We start from the raw sequence: 14,565 nt of genomic DNA, 5'->3' as shown, positions 1-14,565 counted from the left end.
TTGTGGCAATGACATGCTTTCAAGTGAATTTATAAATTTGATTGAGTCATTCGATTTGCAGCAATGGGTAAAAAGCCCCACCCACAAATTAGGCCATATGTTAGATCTGATCTTAATCCATAATTTGCAAGTTGATGACGTAACTGTTTGTGAAACTAATTTCTCTGATCATATGCCAATCCTTTTTAAGACTTTTATTGCCATTCAACCTGTTTATCTAGAAGACTCTTTGTGCTGGTCAAGGAGACTAAGTAGTACTTCCCATGTAGAATTTTCTGCGCTGTTTAAAACAAAATGTAATATATCTATGCTGGAAACACCTCTACAGCATTTAAATGCCGATGATCATTGGATTCTATTAAAATCAACTTGTGAGGACATCTTAGATAGCATTGCCCCACTAAGACCTACAAGTCATAAATTAAAGATAAATCCTTGGCTAAATGATAATAACCGTGTCCTTAATTCTGTAATTCAACCTTTGAGTAATGTGTATCAAAAGTCCTCAGTTATTTCCTGTGAGGACTTTCAAAAAATTTTTAGTCAAAAGATTGCTGATCAACGTGCGCAGATTCCTCTGGTGAAAACTGATCCATCTGACTATCCTGCTTGCACTGCTGAATTGAGGGTTTTTGATCCTATTACTTCGACTATGCTGCAGGATATTGTGCAAAAAATGAAACCTACATTCTGTGCAAATAATTTCATACCTAGTCGTTTGTTAAAGCAGACCTTTGATTGCGTATCACTGAGTTTAGCACATTTGATCAACAAAAGTTTGTCTAGTGGAATATGTCCACTAGAGTTTAAACATGCTGTGGTGACACCTCAGCTAAAACGACCAAATTTAGCTCAGGATGAAATGCAGAATTGCAGATTAATCTCTCAGCTGTGCTTTGCCTCAAAAATCTTAGAAAAAGTTGTATTGCAACAACTGCTCTCATTTCTAAGTGAAAATTCTTTAGGAGAAAGGTTTCAATCAGGGTTCAAAACAGCCCACAGCAATGAGACAGCATTATTGAAAGTGTTAAGTGAGATTTTCCTGGCCTTAGACAAAGGAGATTATGTTGTTTTGGTGTTGCTTGATTTGAGTGCAGCTTTTGACATGATCGACCATAACATCCTCATCTCCCGTCTTGAACATTCAGTAGGGCTAAAGGGTACAGTCTTAAAATGATTTCAGTCCTATTTGAGCAATAGATGTTTTTCAGTTAATTATAATAATAAAATCTCAGTTAAAAAACATCTTCCTTGGGGGGTTCCGCAAGGCTCTATCCTTTCTCCTATACTTTTTTCTTTATACTTGCTCCCTCTGGGCAGCATTTTTAGAAAGTATGGTGTATCATTTCATTGTTATGCCGATGACACGCAAATGTATTTACCATTCAGACATTCCACAAATTAATTTGAGTAATTTCTAGAGTGTTTAAAGGACCGAAAAATTGTTTAATGCTAAATGAGGAAAAAACAGAGGTCATTGTTTTTATCCTCCCAAATAACTCCACAAAAAAAATTATTAGATGCGAGCCCTCTGGCACCATATTTGAAAAAAACTGTAAGAGATTTAGGCTTCCTAATTGATAATAACCTAAAATTAGATAAGCAAATTAACTCTGGTTTTTATCATTTGCGTTTATTAGCCAAAGTTAAACCGTTCTTAACAAACTCAGACTCTGAAAGAGTAATCCATGCCTTTATTCTATCACGACTGGATTTCTGCAATTCTTTGTATTCTGGCATCACCGCCACATCTTTGTCTCGACTACAATCAGTACAAAATGCTACGGCGAGGTTACTAAAAAAGGTAAAGAAATATGAATCAATTACCCCTGTGTTAGTTTCTTTAAATTGGCTCCCAGTCCATCTTAGAATTAAATATAAAATTGTATTGTTCGTGTTCAAATCTTTAAACAACCAGGTCCCATTGTATTTGCCAAACCTTTTAATCCCATATAATCCTCCTAGAACATTACGATCAGAGAATCAAAAATTACTTGTAGTGTCTAGAACAAATCGCCTATATAAAGGCGATTGGGCCTTCGCTGTGATAGGGCCGAGACTTTGGAATGAGTTGCCCCTGCCGATCAGGTCTGCCAAATCACTGTCAATTTTTAAGAAACTGTTGAAAGCACATCTAATATTGGTAGCATACAATGATCTATGTGGTGTTTTATATGTCGATGTGGTGTTTTATGTTGTCAATGTTTGTTTCTATTCTTGTATTTTTTATGTAAAGCACTTTGGTTCAACCTCGGTTGTGTTTTAAATGGTGCTATATAAATAAATAAACAAGAACAAGAACAAGTAGCTTTAATGTAATTGCATAATATACAAGCAACCAACCATTACTGCAAAATAATCCCACAGGGTGCTCAAAATAAGGCTTTGTGTCTCCCAGAAGAGCTTTATTTTGCAATAATGACCGGCAGACCATACATGATCAAATGAAATGAAACTAACAGCGCTATGTATGGAAGTGGTGCCTTAGACAATATTATACAGTGTAGTGGTCACTATATATTTGTTGGCAGAATGTCATAATTGGCCAATTACAATCAAGTATCCCAGAGAGTCATGCAATAAAACACAAAACTGCTTTTAGCAAGAATTTAGTGCAATCATCAAGTTATGATGATCTGAAAATGAATGCTTTTAAAACAGTCTTAAAACAGCCTGAGTTTGTTGAAGCCAAACATGTGGGAAGTCTTGAAATCTAAGACTGCATACCTTCAGCAGCTTGTGAAACAGTCCTGAGTTCCTGTGGTTGATCTTCATGGAGGTGATGACTAGGCGTAAGGGGTCTTGAAAGACCTCATAGCTCACATAGCTCACACAGAGTCAGTTCAACCACAGCTGGTGACTTTGTTAACAGCTGTTCATGTTGGACAGGTTATAAATGTATTCAAGTTTACATGAGAATCTGGCATCACATGATATTTACAGTATATTCTGAACTTATATGTCAAACAATGCACATATAAAGTATTTTTTTCTGTGGTAAGCAACAATCCATACAATAATGTAAATACGTGATTGACTTTGGTTTAGCAGGTCTCCCAGCCTCCCAAGCCCATCCAACCCCTTTAAACTACCTAAAGACTCATTGGAAATACGTGCCTCTAGCTACATTTCTGCAAAACTCAAAAACGTACCAATACGTATGACTTGCAGCAGTTTCCAGATGAAATGAACACTAGAGGCAGTAAAACTCAACTTCTATTTCTTTCTTACACAAGTTATGATTTACAGGGCCCGAGTTTCGATTAAGAAAGCCTATTTTTCGCATGATTCCTTGCGCATTATTAGGTTATGACCTCAAAACAATTTTAAGATGCTGCGAGATTTGAAAACTGATACTTTTGAATGTTAGTGTCACATATACAGCTTTATATGTATGGGTTTTCTAAATAGGTTTGCTAGGTAGTTCATGCAATATGGCATTGCACTTGTGAGGTGAAGCGCTACAGTACGAAAACGGTGAAACTACTGTATGGTTCAATAAAACAGCTCAAACCCACATTAAAATAGGAAGTAAAAATTGCATGGTCGCATCAGTAAATGTATTTGTGAACATCTGTGGTGTGTTTTAGGGCAACTTACTGGACATTTCACATTGAAACTGCCGCGAAATGTGCAATATGGCAGAAAAGCCGATTGTCTCCTGCAAACTGTATTATGTACATGATTCACACCTCTTGCAGTACTAAGACTTTTGTCAATCCCAAACACGTGTGTGATGAACACCTCATAAATCCTCTAAGATCAGGGCTGGCCAGCGTCGGTCCTGAGAGCCACAGTCCTGCAGAGTTCAGCTCCAACCCTAATCAAACACACCTGAACAAGCTAATCAAGGTCTAAGAGTTTCTAGAAAACTACAGGCAGGCTAGTTTTTATCAAGGTTGGAGCAAACCTCTGCAGGAATGTGGCTTCCCAGGGCCAAAGTTGGCCACCGATGAACTAGTTCAATTACCTAACTGTAGAAAATGTCTTTGTCTTACAGTCTAAAGCCATGAGGGAGAGATGGCTTCTGCAGGGGACACCAGCAATGCCACAAGAGGAAGATGAAGGTCGGAGGAAACAGGTCGAGCAAGATGAACTTCACGTCAAGACACTAGAAGATGCCATTCACAGGTACAGTAATGTTTTCAGATGAAAAATAACCCAGCGTTTACTTTCCACTTTCGGTCCCACTTTATATTAAGTGGCCTTAACTACTATGTACCTACACTCTTAAAAATAAAGGTGCTTCACGATGCCATAGAAGAACCTTTTTGTCTAAATGGTTCCATAAAAAACCTTTAACATCTGAAGAACCTTTCTGTTTCACAAAAGGTTCTTTGTGGTGAAAAAAGGTTCTTCAGATTACAAAAAGGTAAGAAAGAGATGGTTCTTTAAAGAACCTTTGACTGAATGCTTCTTTGTGGAACCAAAAATGGTTCTTCTATGGCATCGCTGTGAAGAACCTTTTGAAGCACCATTATTTTTAAGAGTGTACATCAAAAAATAAGTACAATGTACTTTTTGTGTTCATATTACAAAACACTTTTGCTGCTATTGAGGTGGGAAACGGGTGAGGTTGGGGACAGGTTTGGTGGTATGGGTAGGTTTAAGTGTGGGTTAAGGTGTCCTTACATGGGTCACAGTGTATGGGTCAACAGTGTAATTATAAATGTAGTTACAGAAATTAATTACAGATGTAATTACATGCAGGCATTTTTAAAGTATAAGTACAATGTAAAAACATGTATGTACACAATAAGTGCATTGTACCAAATGATTCATTTAAATGTAAGTACATAGTAGTTAAGGCCACTTAATATAAAGTGGGACCCCACTTTCTATCTCATCTTAGAAAATAAGGGATGTTTTGGGGGTTATATGTTTATTTCCTGCAACAGCATCCATTAAGCAACCACTGTCCCAAACACTGGAGTCATTTCCTCCCGACTTCAGTGGGATCTGTATTTGTGCTCAGATTTGCTTTTAATTATGAGAACTTCAAAGCTGCTCCCTTCAAGCTCATCTGGTAGCCGTATTTGAACCTCTCCAGATGTCATTTTAAGGTTCCTCATATGAGATGCATTGCCAAACCAATGCGTGTTTCAGTTGATTGCTCTGCAGCAGGATATTTTGACAATCAAACAGCACTGTTGCGTCAAAAACATGATGTTGTGACTTGTGCTAGAAAATCAACTAAATCGTGCGAGGAGTGATACTAACCATGGCTGTGGTGTAGGATAATGAGCTGATATGCTTGAATCGCATCGAAGTGTAACACATTGGGAATTAGATTTACAATCTAATAAAAAGCCTGTCCAGAAAGTATGAAAAAAAACGATTTAATATCTTGAATTTAAAAGATTTTAAGTTTGAACCAATTTTAAAAGCAGACAACCAACTGCTTTTAGCAACTTAGGATCATTCGAAATACGTGCCTCTAAATACATTTCTGCAAAACTGAAAAAACATACCTATACATACGAATCGCTGCAGTTTCCAGTTGAAATAAACACTATAAGCAGTAAAACGCCAACAACTTTTATTCCTTTTCACACAAAGTATGATTTACAGGTCCACAGTTTCTATTACTGTAATAAAGCCTAATTTTCGCACAATTGCTTGAGGAATATTATGTTATATATTCAAAACTATTTTAACATGCTGCGAGATTTCAAAACTGATATTTTGAATGTTAGCGTCACATATCCAGCGTCATATGTATAGGTTTCACTATCTGCACATTTCACTTTGAAACGTGCAGTAAGGTACATAATATCGGTGTTGCAGAAATGTATTTAGAGGCACGTATTTCAAATGAGCCTGGGTTGGCTTTTAGCATGTTCGAACATGAAGCTGAGGGCTGTTAATAATTGCTAGCATGTTACTAGAACTTGTTAACATATTCTAACATGTCGCTAAGTGTTGCTAGCATGTTTAGCATGTTTCTAGAAGATGCCAGTTTGTTCTGTTGACGTCATTAAGCATGTTTCTAGAAGCTTATTCATGTTTAAACGAATTGTTAACGTTTTAGCAAGATTTGCAGGTTTCTAACATGTTTTAATATTTTTCTTGCTGCTTGTATGTTTTAGCATGTTGCCAAATATTTCTATATTGTTTAACAGTTTGCTACCATGGTTTAGCGCATTGCCAGCATGTTTTAGCACAGAAAACCACCTAAATTGTGCAAGAAGTGCTACACGTGATACTAACCATGGTTGCAGTGTATCTTAATTAACTGAACCAAATCACAAACAAAACTGGAACGCATTGGGAATTCAATTTACAATATAATAAGAGGACATGTTATGCATAAACAAGAAACAGTTGCACATAAGCATATACTTATAAAATAGCTTTCTAATGGTCATTAAATGCACATTTTTTTCCCATTAATTTGGTACAGAAGTTCCCATCACCACTGGAACAGTTAATATTCCAACACTAAATGTCGGAACATTGGAATATTCCAATATAACTGTTGTTAAAATTGGTGTTTTTGGAAACTAAGTTGGCTTAATTAAGGTTTAGTGTATTAGTATGTGTGTTAAGTTATTAGTTTTTCTTTTTTTAGAGCAGGTCAGGAGGGTCTTTTGATTTCTTTTAAAAGGCTGAAGTTGAATGTCTCAAGGTCTCTGAATGTTTGAAGAAACCAGCAGTTTAGCCCAAAGAGATTGGTTATCTCAAGGGTTTGAAATGCTGTTTGGAGGGCTAACTGGTTTTCTGGTTTTGATGGAATCAATTGTTATTCAGTTTATTCAAGTGAGCTGTGTGGGAGTGTTTGGAAGATGTTTGGATTTTGAAATCTCATATTACGTAAGTTATGTGCTACCTTTTGGTCCTCAGAAGTGAATATGTAATCAGTTAGTTTGTGATTGAAGTGGATGATGCCCTCACGCTCTGTTTGAAAGTAATGAGTGGATGTTCTGAATTACATCGAGTTTATTGCTAATTTACTCTTCAATGATGTCATCCATGGAACGTCCAATTCATTGTTTAGATTTTAAGTCTCTAGGGTGTGTTTCCTCTCTGCACAGGATGTTGTCTTAGAATGTCTGTTTGGAATGTTTAGGGGTAGGTTTAGGGGTAGGGTTGGTGTAGGGCAATAGAATATACGGTCTGTACAGTATAAAAACCATTACGCCTATGGAGACTCCCCACTTTTCACAAAAACAAATCTAGCTACATTTCTGCAAAACTCAAAAACGTACCAATACGTATGACTTGCAGCAGTTTCCAGATGAAATGAACACTAGAGGCAGTAAAACTCAACTTCTATTTCTTTCTTACACAAGTTATGATTTACAGGGCCCGAGTTTCGATTAAGAAAGCCTATTTTTCGCATGATTCCTTGCGCATTATTAGGTTATGACCTCAAAACAATTTTAAGATGCTGCGAGATTTGAAAACTGATACTTTTGAATGTTAGTGTCACATATACAGCTTTATATGTATGGGTTTTCTAAATAGGTTTGCTAGGTAGTTCATGCAATATGGCATTGCACTTGTGAGGTGAAGCGCTACAGTACGAAAACGGTGAAACTACTGTATGGTTCAATAAAACAGCTCAAACCCACATTAAAATAGGAAGTAAAAATTGCATGGTCGCATCAGTAAATGTATTTGTGAACATCTGTGGTGTGTTTTAGGGCAACTTACTGGACATTTCACATTGAAACTGCCGCGAAATGTGCAATATGGCAGAAAAGCCGATTGTCTCCTGCAAACTGTATTATGTACATGATTCACACCTCTTGCAGTACTAAGACTTTTGTCAATCCCAAACACGTGTGTGATGAACACCTCATAAATCCTCTAAGATCAGGGCTGGCCAGCGTCGGTCCTGAGAGCCACAGTCCTGCAGAGTTCAGCTCCAACCCTAATCAAACACACCTGAACAAGCTAATCAAGGTCTAAGAGTTTCTAGAAAACTACAGGCAGGCTAGTTTTTATCAAGGTTGGAGCAAACCTCTGCAGGAATGTGGCTTCCCAGGGCCAAAGTTGGCCACCGATGAACTAGTTCAATTACCTAACTGTAGAAAATGTCTTTGTCTTACAGTCTAAAGCCATGAGGGAGAGATGGCTTCTGCAGGGGACACCAGCAATGCCACAAGAGGAAGATGAAGGTCGGAGGAAACAGGTCGAGCAAGATGAACTTCACGTCAAGACACTAGAAGATGCCATTCACAGGTACAGTAATGTTTTCAGATGAAAAATAACCCAGCGTTTACTTTCCACTTTCGGTCCCACTTTATATTAAGTGGCCTTAACTACTATGTACCTACACTCTTAAAAATAAAGGTGCTTCACGATGCCATAGAAGAACCTTTTTGTCTAAATGGTTCCATAAAAAACCTTTAACATCTGAAGAACCTTTCTGTTTCACAAAAGGTTCTTTGTGGTGAAAAAAGGTTCTTCAGATTACAAAAAGGTAAGAAAGAGATGGTTCTTTAAAGAACCTTTGACTGAATGCTTCTTTGTGGAACCAAAAATGGTTCTTCTATGGCATCGCTGTGAAGAACCTTTTGAAGCACCATTATTTTTAAGAGTGTACATCAAAAAATAAGTACAATGTACTTTTTGTGTTCATATTACAAAACACTTTTGCTGCTATTGAGGTGGGAAACGGGTGAGGTTGGGGACAGGTTTGGTGGTATGGGTAGGTTTAAGTGTGGGTTAAGGTGTCCTTACATGGGTCACAGTGTATGGGTCAACAGTGTAATTATAAATGTAGTTACAGAAATTAATTACAGATGTAATTACATGCAGGCATTTTTAAAGTATAAGTACAATGTAAAAACATGTATGTACACAATAAGTGCATTGTACCAAATGATTCATTTAAATGTAAGTACATAGTAGTTAAGGCCACTTAATATAAAGTGGGACCCCACTTTCTATCTCATCTTAGAAAATAAGGGATGTTTTGGGGGTTATATGTTTATTTCCTGCAACAGCATCCATTAAGCAACCACTGTCCCAAACACTGGAGTCATTTCCTCCCGACTTCAGTGGGATCTGTATTTGTGCTCAGATTTGCTTTTAATTATGAGAACTTCAAAGCTGCTCCCTTCAAGCTCATCTGGTAGCCGTATTTGAACCTCTCCAGATGTCATTTTAAGGTTCCTCATATGAGATGCATTGCCAAACCAATGCGTGTTTCAGTTGATTGCTCTGCAGCAGGATATTTTGACAATCAAACAGCACTGTTGCGTCAAAAACATGATGTTGTGACTTGTGCTAGAAAATCAACTAAATCGTGCGAGGAGTGATACTAACCATGGCTGTGGTGTAGGATAATGAGCTGATATGCTTGAATCGCATCGAAGTGTAACACATTGGGAATTAGATTTACAATCTAATAAAAAGCCTGTCCAGAAAGTATGAAAAAAAACGATTTAATATCTTGAATTTAAAAGATTTTAAGTTTGAACCAATTTTAAAAGCAGACAACCAACTGCTTTTAGCAACTTAGGATCATTCGAAATACGTGCCTCTAAATACATTTCTGCAAAACTGAAAAAACATACCTATACATACGAATCGCTGCAGTTTCCAGTTGAAATAAACACTATAAGCAGTAAAACGCCAACAACTTTTATTCCTTTTCACACAAAGTATGATTTACAGGTCCACAGTTTCTATTACTGTAATAAAGCCTAATTTTCGCACAATTGCTTGAGGAATATTATGTTATATATTCAAAACTATTTTAACATGCTGCGAGATTTCAAAACTGATATTTTGAATGTTAGCGTCACATATCCAGCGTCATATGTATAGGTTTCACTATCTGCACATTTCACTTTGAAACGTGCAGTAAGGTACATAATATCGGTGTTGCAGAAATGTATTTAGAGGCACGTATTTCAAATGAGCCTGGGTTGGCTTTTAGCATGTTCGAACATGAAGCTGAGGGCTGTTAATAATTGCTAGCATGTTACTAGAACTTGTTAACATATTCTAACATGTCGCTAAGTGTTGCTAGCATGTTTAGCATGTTTCTAGAAGATGCCAGTTTGTTCTGTTGACGTCATTAAGCATGTTTCTAGAAGCTTATTCATGTTTAAACGAATTGTTAACGTTTTAGCAAGATTTGCAGGTTTCTAACATGTTTTAATATTTTTCTTGCTGCTTGTATGTTTTAGCATGTTGCCAAATATTTCTATATTGTTTAACAGTTTGCTACCATGGTTTAGCGCATTGCCAGCATGTTTTAGCACAGAAAACCACCTAAATTGTGCAAGAAGTGCTACACGTGATACTAACCATGGTTGCAGTGTATCTTAATTAACTGAACCAAATCACAAACAAAACTGGAACGCATTGGGAATTCAATTTACAATATAATAAGAGGACATGTTATGCATAAACAAGAAACAGTTGCACATAAGCATATACTTATAAAATAGCTTTCTAATGGTCATTAAATGCACATTTTTTTCCCATTAATTTGGTACAGAAGTTCCCATCACCACTGGAACAGTTAATATTCCAACACTAAATGTCGGAACATTGGAATATTCCAATATAACTGTTGTTAAAATTGGTGTTTTTGGAAACTAAGTTGGCTTAATTAAGGTTTAGTGTATTAGTATGTGTGTTAAGTTATTAGTTTTTCTTTTTTTAGAGCAGGTCAGGAGGGTCTTTTGATTTCTTTTAAAAGGCTGAAGTTGAATGTCTCAAGGTCTCTGAATGTTTGAAGAAACCAGCAGTTTAGCCCAAAGAGATTGGTTATCTCAAGGGTTTGAAATGCTGTTTGGAGGGCTAACTGGTTTTCTGGTTTTGATGGAATCAATTGTTATTCAGTTTATTCAAGTGAGCTGTGTGGGAGTGTTTGGAAGATGTTTGGATTTTGAAATCTCATATTACGTAAGTTATGTGCTACCTTTTGGTCCTCAGAAGTGAATATGTAATCAGTTAGTTTGTGATTGAAGTGGATGATGCCCTCACGCTCTGTTTGAAAGTAATGAGTGGATGTTCTGAATTACATCGAGTTTATTGCTAATTTACTCTTCAATGATGTCATCCATGGAACGTCCAATTCATTGTTTAGATTTTAAGTCTCTAGGGTGTGTTTCCTCTCTGCACAGGATGTTGTCTTAGAATGTCTGTTTGGAATGTTTAGGGGTAGGTTTAGGGGTAGGGTTGGTGTAGGGCAATAGAATATACGGTCTGTACAGTATAAAAACCATTACGCCTATGGAGACTCCCCACTTTTCACAAAAACAAACCTGTCTGTGTGTGTGTGTGTGTGTGTGTGTGTGTGTGTGTGTGTGTGTGTGTGTGTGTGTGTTAGATGGTAAAACTTAAACTAAATTAAAATTAGAAATACTGTTGACAGCTGTTAAGTCAGTTTGAGTTGAAGTACTAAAATGATTAAAAAAAAAAATTATTAAAGAAAAGCTCATAAAAATGCCAAAATCAACAAAATTATGAAAACTAAAATAAAAATGAAAATATAAAAATAGCAATTTGTTTTCAAAATAATAATAAATACTATAGTAATGCTAATTCTAATACTAATTAATCTCTAAAATCAGCAGTCAACACTTGGTCAGCACTTTTTAGTTATATGATTTTTTTTTTTTTCCAACTGAGCGTATCAAAGTCAAATGGACAGGGCAACTGTTCAGATCATTGAGTGGCTGTGCTGGTTGGGTGTGGCAGGTGATATTTCCTGGGCTGCTGGGTGGAGGGGGTGATGGGGCAGGGTAGACTCGCACAGAAATCTCTCTGTCAGGACGGCAAGAGGAATGAAGCGATAGAACCGCCTCGTGGCAGAACTATGGAGACTGAGGGAGTGGCTGCTGGCTATTTCTGTACCCTGCAGAGGAGATTCTCCTAAATAAATGGGCACTCAAGACATATTTTCCAGAGTTGAAGAATGAAGAAGAATGAAGTCTGAACAAGAGTTCATCTTGATTTTATTTAATTTAGTTTTTTATATGTTTATTGTATGTCTGCAGCAACATGTAGTCCATAACAATTTTCCTCTTGAGGACAATAAAGTATACTACTACTACTACTACTACTTCAACTTTCTGTATAGTTTCATCCTAAAAGAACAACCAAAAATGAAAATTTGCTACAAATGTGCTCATCCTCAGGCCATCCAAGATGTAGATGAGTTTTTATTTATTCATCAAATTTTGATAAATGTAGCATTACATTACATCACTTGCTCACCAGTGGATGCTCTGCAGTGAATGGGTGCCGTCAGAATGAGAGTCCAAACAGCTGATAAAAACATCACAGTAATCCACACCACTCCAGTCCATCAATTAACATCTTGAGCAGTGAATAGCTGCATATTTATAAGAAACAAATGCATCACTAAGACGTTTTTACTTTAAACTGTCTCTTCAGGCCAAAATACGAGTCCATAATCCATAATAACGCTTCCTCCAGTGAAAAAAAAGTCCATCTCCTGTTTTCCTCTCACATCAAAATCCACCCACATATTTGTTTTGAACTGTTTTGGACTGACTTGTAAACAGAGTTTGATCTGTGCAGATTTCTATCCTGATTCAGACCAGATGACTTTTTTATGTTTTGGGGGTTTTTTTCATATTTTAACCGGGAAGCAATGGTTTAAAGCTAAAAAAAAAAAAAAAAAAAGTCTCAATTATAATTTTGTCATTTTGTGGTCTAAAAAGAGGATGGTGAGTGGGAATGTATTTTAGACTACACTTGTATAAGTATGACTGTCAGCAGACGAAATAGCATTATCAACAGATGGCTTTAATTAAAAAATATGCAAATATCGTCTTAAACAAATCAGCCTAACTGATACATTGCTGTATCACACTAAAAACACAAAGCATGAAGTTATGTCTGCCTGCTTCAAAAAAGAAAGAAAGCTAGAACTAGAAGCTTACAGTAAATGGTTTTGGTTGTAGCTCTGGTGGTTTTAACTATAGCCTGGGCTGAACAGCAGTGCATCTCTTGCGAGGACAGACTTCTCCTAAAAACTTATCATTACAGAAGACGTCCCAGCCACTGAGTCTAAAGTAAAGCTTTAACTACCAGGTTTTCCAGGAAAAATATGGTGTTGACATGATACTAACTCACTCATAAAGCACCTCCCTGACACATCTGCACACGCACTGTTTATACAACGGTGTGATATGAGCTCCTAATATGGTGAAAAGAAAGTGTAAGGTCGCTCCTCTTGCACTGGAGACATGAAAATAAACATTAAATTAAGGTTAGGGATAAGACTGACTGCTATTACTGTACTAAGACCTAGTAACATATCACGAGCTACTGAATTTCTTCCTCCGTTTTGAGTCAGTCATCTTGGAATACACAGTATTTCAGAAAGTCTTTGGGCCTGAGTGTTATTGCAGTTACCATTCAAGTTTGTATTAATATATTATTTTAATGTTTAAGTTTTAGTAATTTTATTTTTTGTCAATTCTAATTTTTTTAATTAAGATTTTTAAATGTTTTTGAAAAACGAAAGGACATTGATAATAGTAAGAGGGTTTTTGTTTGGTTGCTTGTTTGGTTGGTTGGTGGGTTGGTTGTTGTTTTTCCTGAGCAGCAAATCAGCATGATTTCTGAAGAAATCATGTGACACTGAGTAATGAAACTTCAGCTTTGATCACAGGAATAAATTACAGTTTACAATATATTCACATAGAAAACAGTTATTTTAAATTGTAATCATATTTCACAATATTAATGTTTTACTGTACTTTCATAAATAAATGAGACTAAATAAGAGATTAATTTAAAAAATAAGAGACTAATTTTAAAAACAATAAAAAAAAAAAATCATAATTATTCCAAAATGTTTTGACCAGTAGTGTAGTTTTTAATAATTGTATTTCAGTTTTTAGTTTTAGTTTTTAAATTTTGCCTTGGCAGCTAGCTGAAATAAAATAAGTTGCTGTGTGTGTGTGTGTGTGTGTGTGTGTGTGTATGTTTTTTGGTTTGTGTTTTTGGGGTTTAGATCAGTGCTGTTCATTTCATGTGCAATTTAATTTTAGCCTCTGTTACCTGGAGCACTTTTATTTTCTTCTACATTTAGCAAGAGAATCTTGAGGTACATTTAAGCAATATTTTGCTGTCAACAAAGTCACACATTTTGCCCTATTGAGCGTTACCTTAGAAACAAGTCATTTCTGAGTCTAAGACCACGTGTGTGTGTGTGTGTGTGTGTGTGTGTGTGTGTGTATGTTTTTTGGTTTGTGTTTTTGTGTTTCTGTTCATTTCATGTGCAATTTAATTTTAGCCTCTGTTACCTGGAGCACTTTTATTTTCTTCTACATTTAGCAAGAGAATCTTGAGGTACATTTAAGCAATATTTTGCTGTCAACAAAGTCACACATTTTGCCCTATTGAGCATTACCTTAGAAGCAAGTCATTTCTGAGTCTAAGACCACCTCAGAGTTGAATCTCCATGTTGTCGTCTCATAATTACAGTAGAAAAGACACAATATGAAGACTGCAGAAGTCCTAGAGATTCCCCTTACAGCCATTCAGATCTGACATCTGGGTAACTGGACAGGAAGCAGTCAATCTCTGTGTTGTCATGGGAACAGGATGGGGGTTCGGCTC

General features: G+C 36.4%; 1 protein-coding gene and 1 long non-coding RNA gene across 3 annotated transcripts in view; one reads left to right on the top strand and one right to left on the bottom strand.

Moving 5' to 3' along the window:
• Positions 1–3,913: 3,913 nt before the first annotated feature.
• Positions 3,914–14,565, top strand: part of LOC107569382 (paralemmin-2-like) — a 21,178-nt gene continuing 10,526 nt past the window's right edge. The window contains exon 1 of one of the 2 annotated variants that reach the window (XM_016255460.1): positions 3,914–4,131. In XM_016255460.1, the coding sequence (XP_016110946.1) occupies positions 4,010–4,131 (122 nt within the window). In that variant the 5' untranslated portion in view covers positions 3,914–4,009. Of the gene's footprint in view, positions 4,132–7,969; positions 8,188–14,565 lie in introns of those variants that run through there. The other variant, XM_016255459.1, reaches the window with a different exon arrangement.
• The window catches only part of LOC107569383 (uncharacterized), a 19,899-nt gene continuing 13,927 nt past the window's right edge, over positions 8,594–14,565 (bottom strand). The window contains exons 2-3 of the long non-coding RNA XR_001606894.1: positions 13,083–13,086; positions 8,594–8,604 (exon numbers count right to left, since the gene is read on the bottom strand). This is a non-coding gene — a long non-coding RNA (uncharacterized lncRNA). The remainder of the gene's footprint in view (positions 8,605–13,082; positions 13,087–14,565) is intronic.

This window comes from Sinocyclocheilus grahami, unplaced genomic scaffold (assembly GCF_001515645.1).
Source record: "Sinocyclocheilus grahami isolate Dianchi unplaced genomic scaffold, SAMN03320097.WGS_v1.1 scaffold1341.1, whole genome shotgun sequence".
Lineage (NCBI taxonomy): Eukaryota > Metazoa > Chordata > Actinopteri > Cypriniformes > Cyprinidae > Sinocyclocheilus > Sinocyclocheilus grahami.
This window is presented reverse-complemented; position numbering and strand designations above follow the sequence as displayed.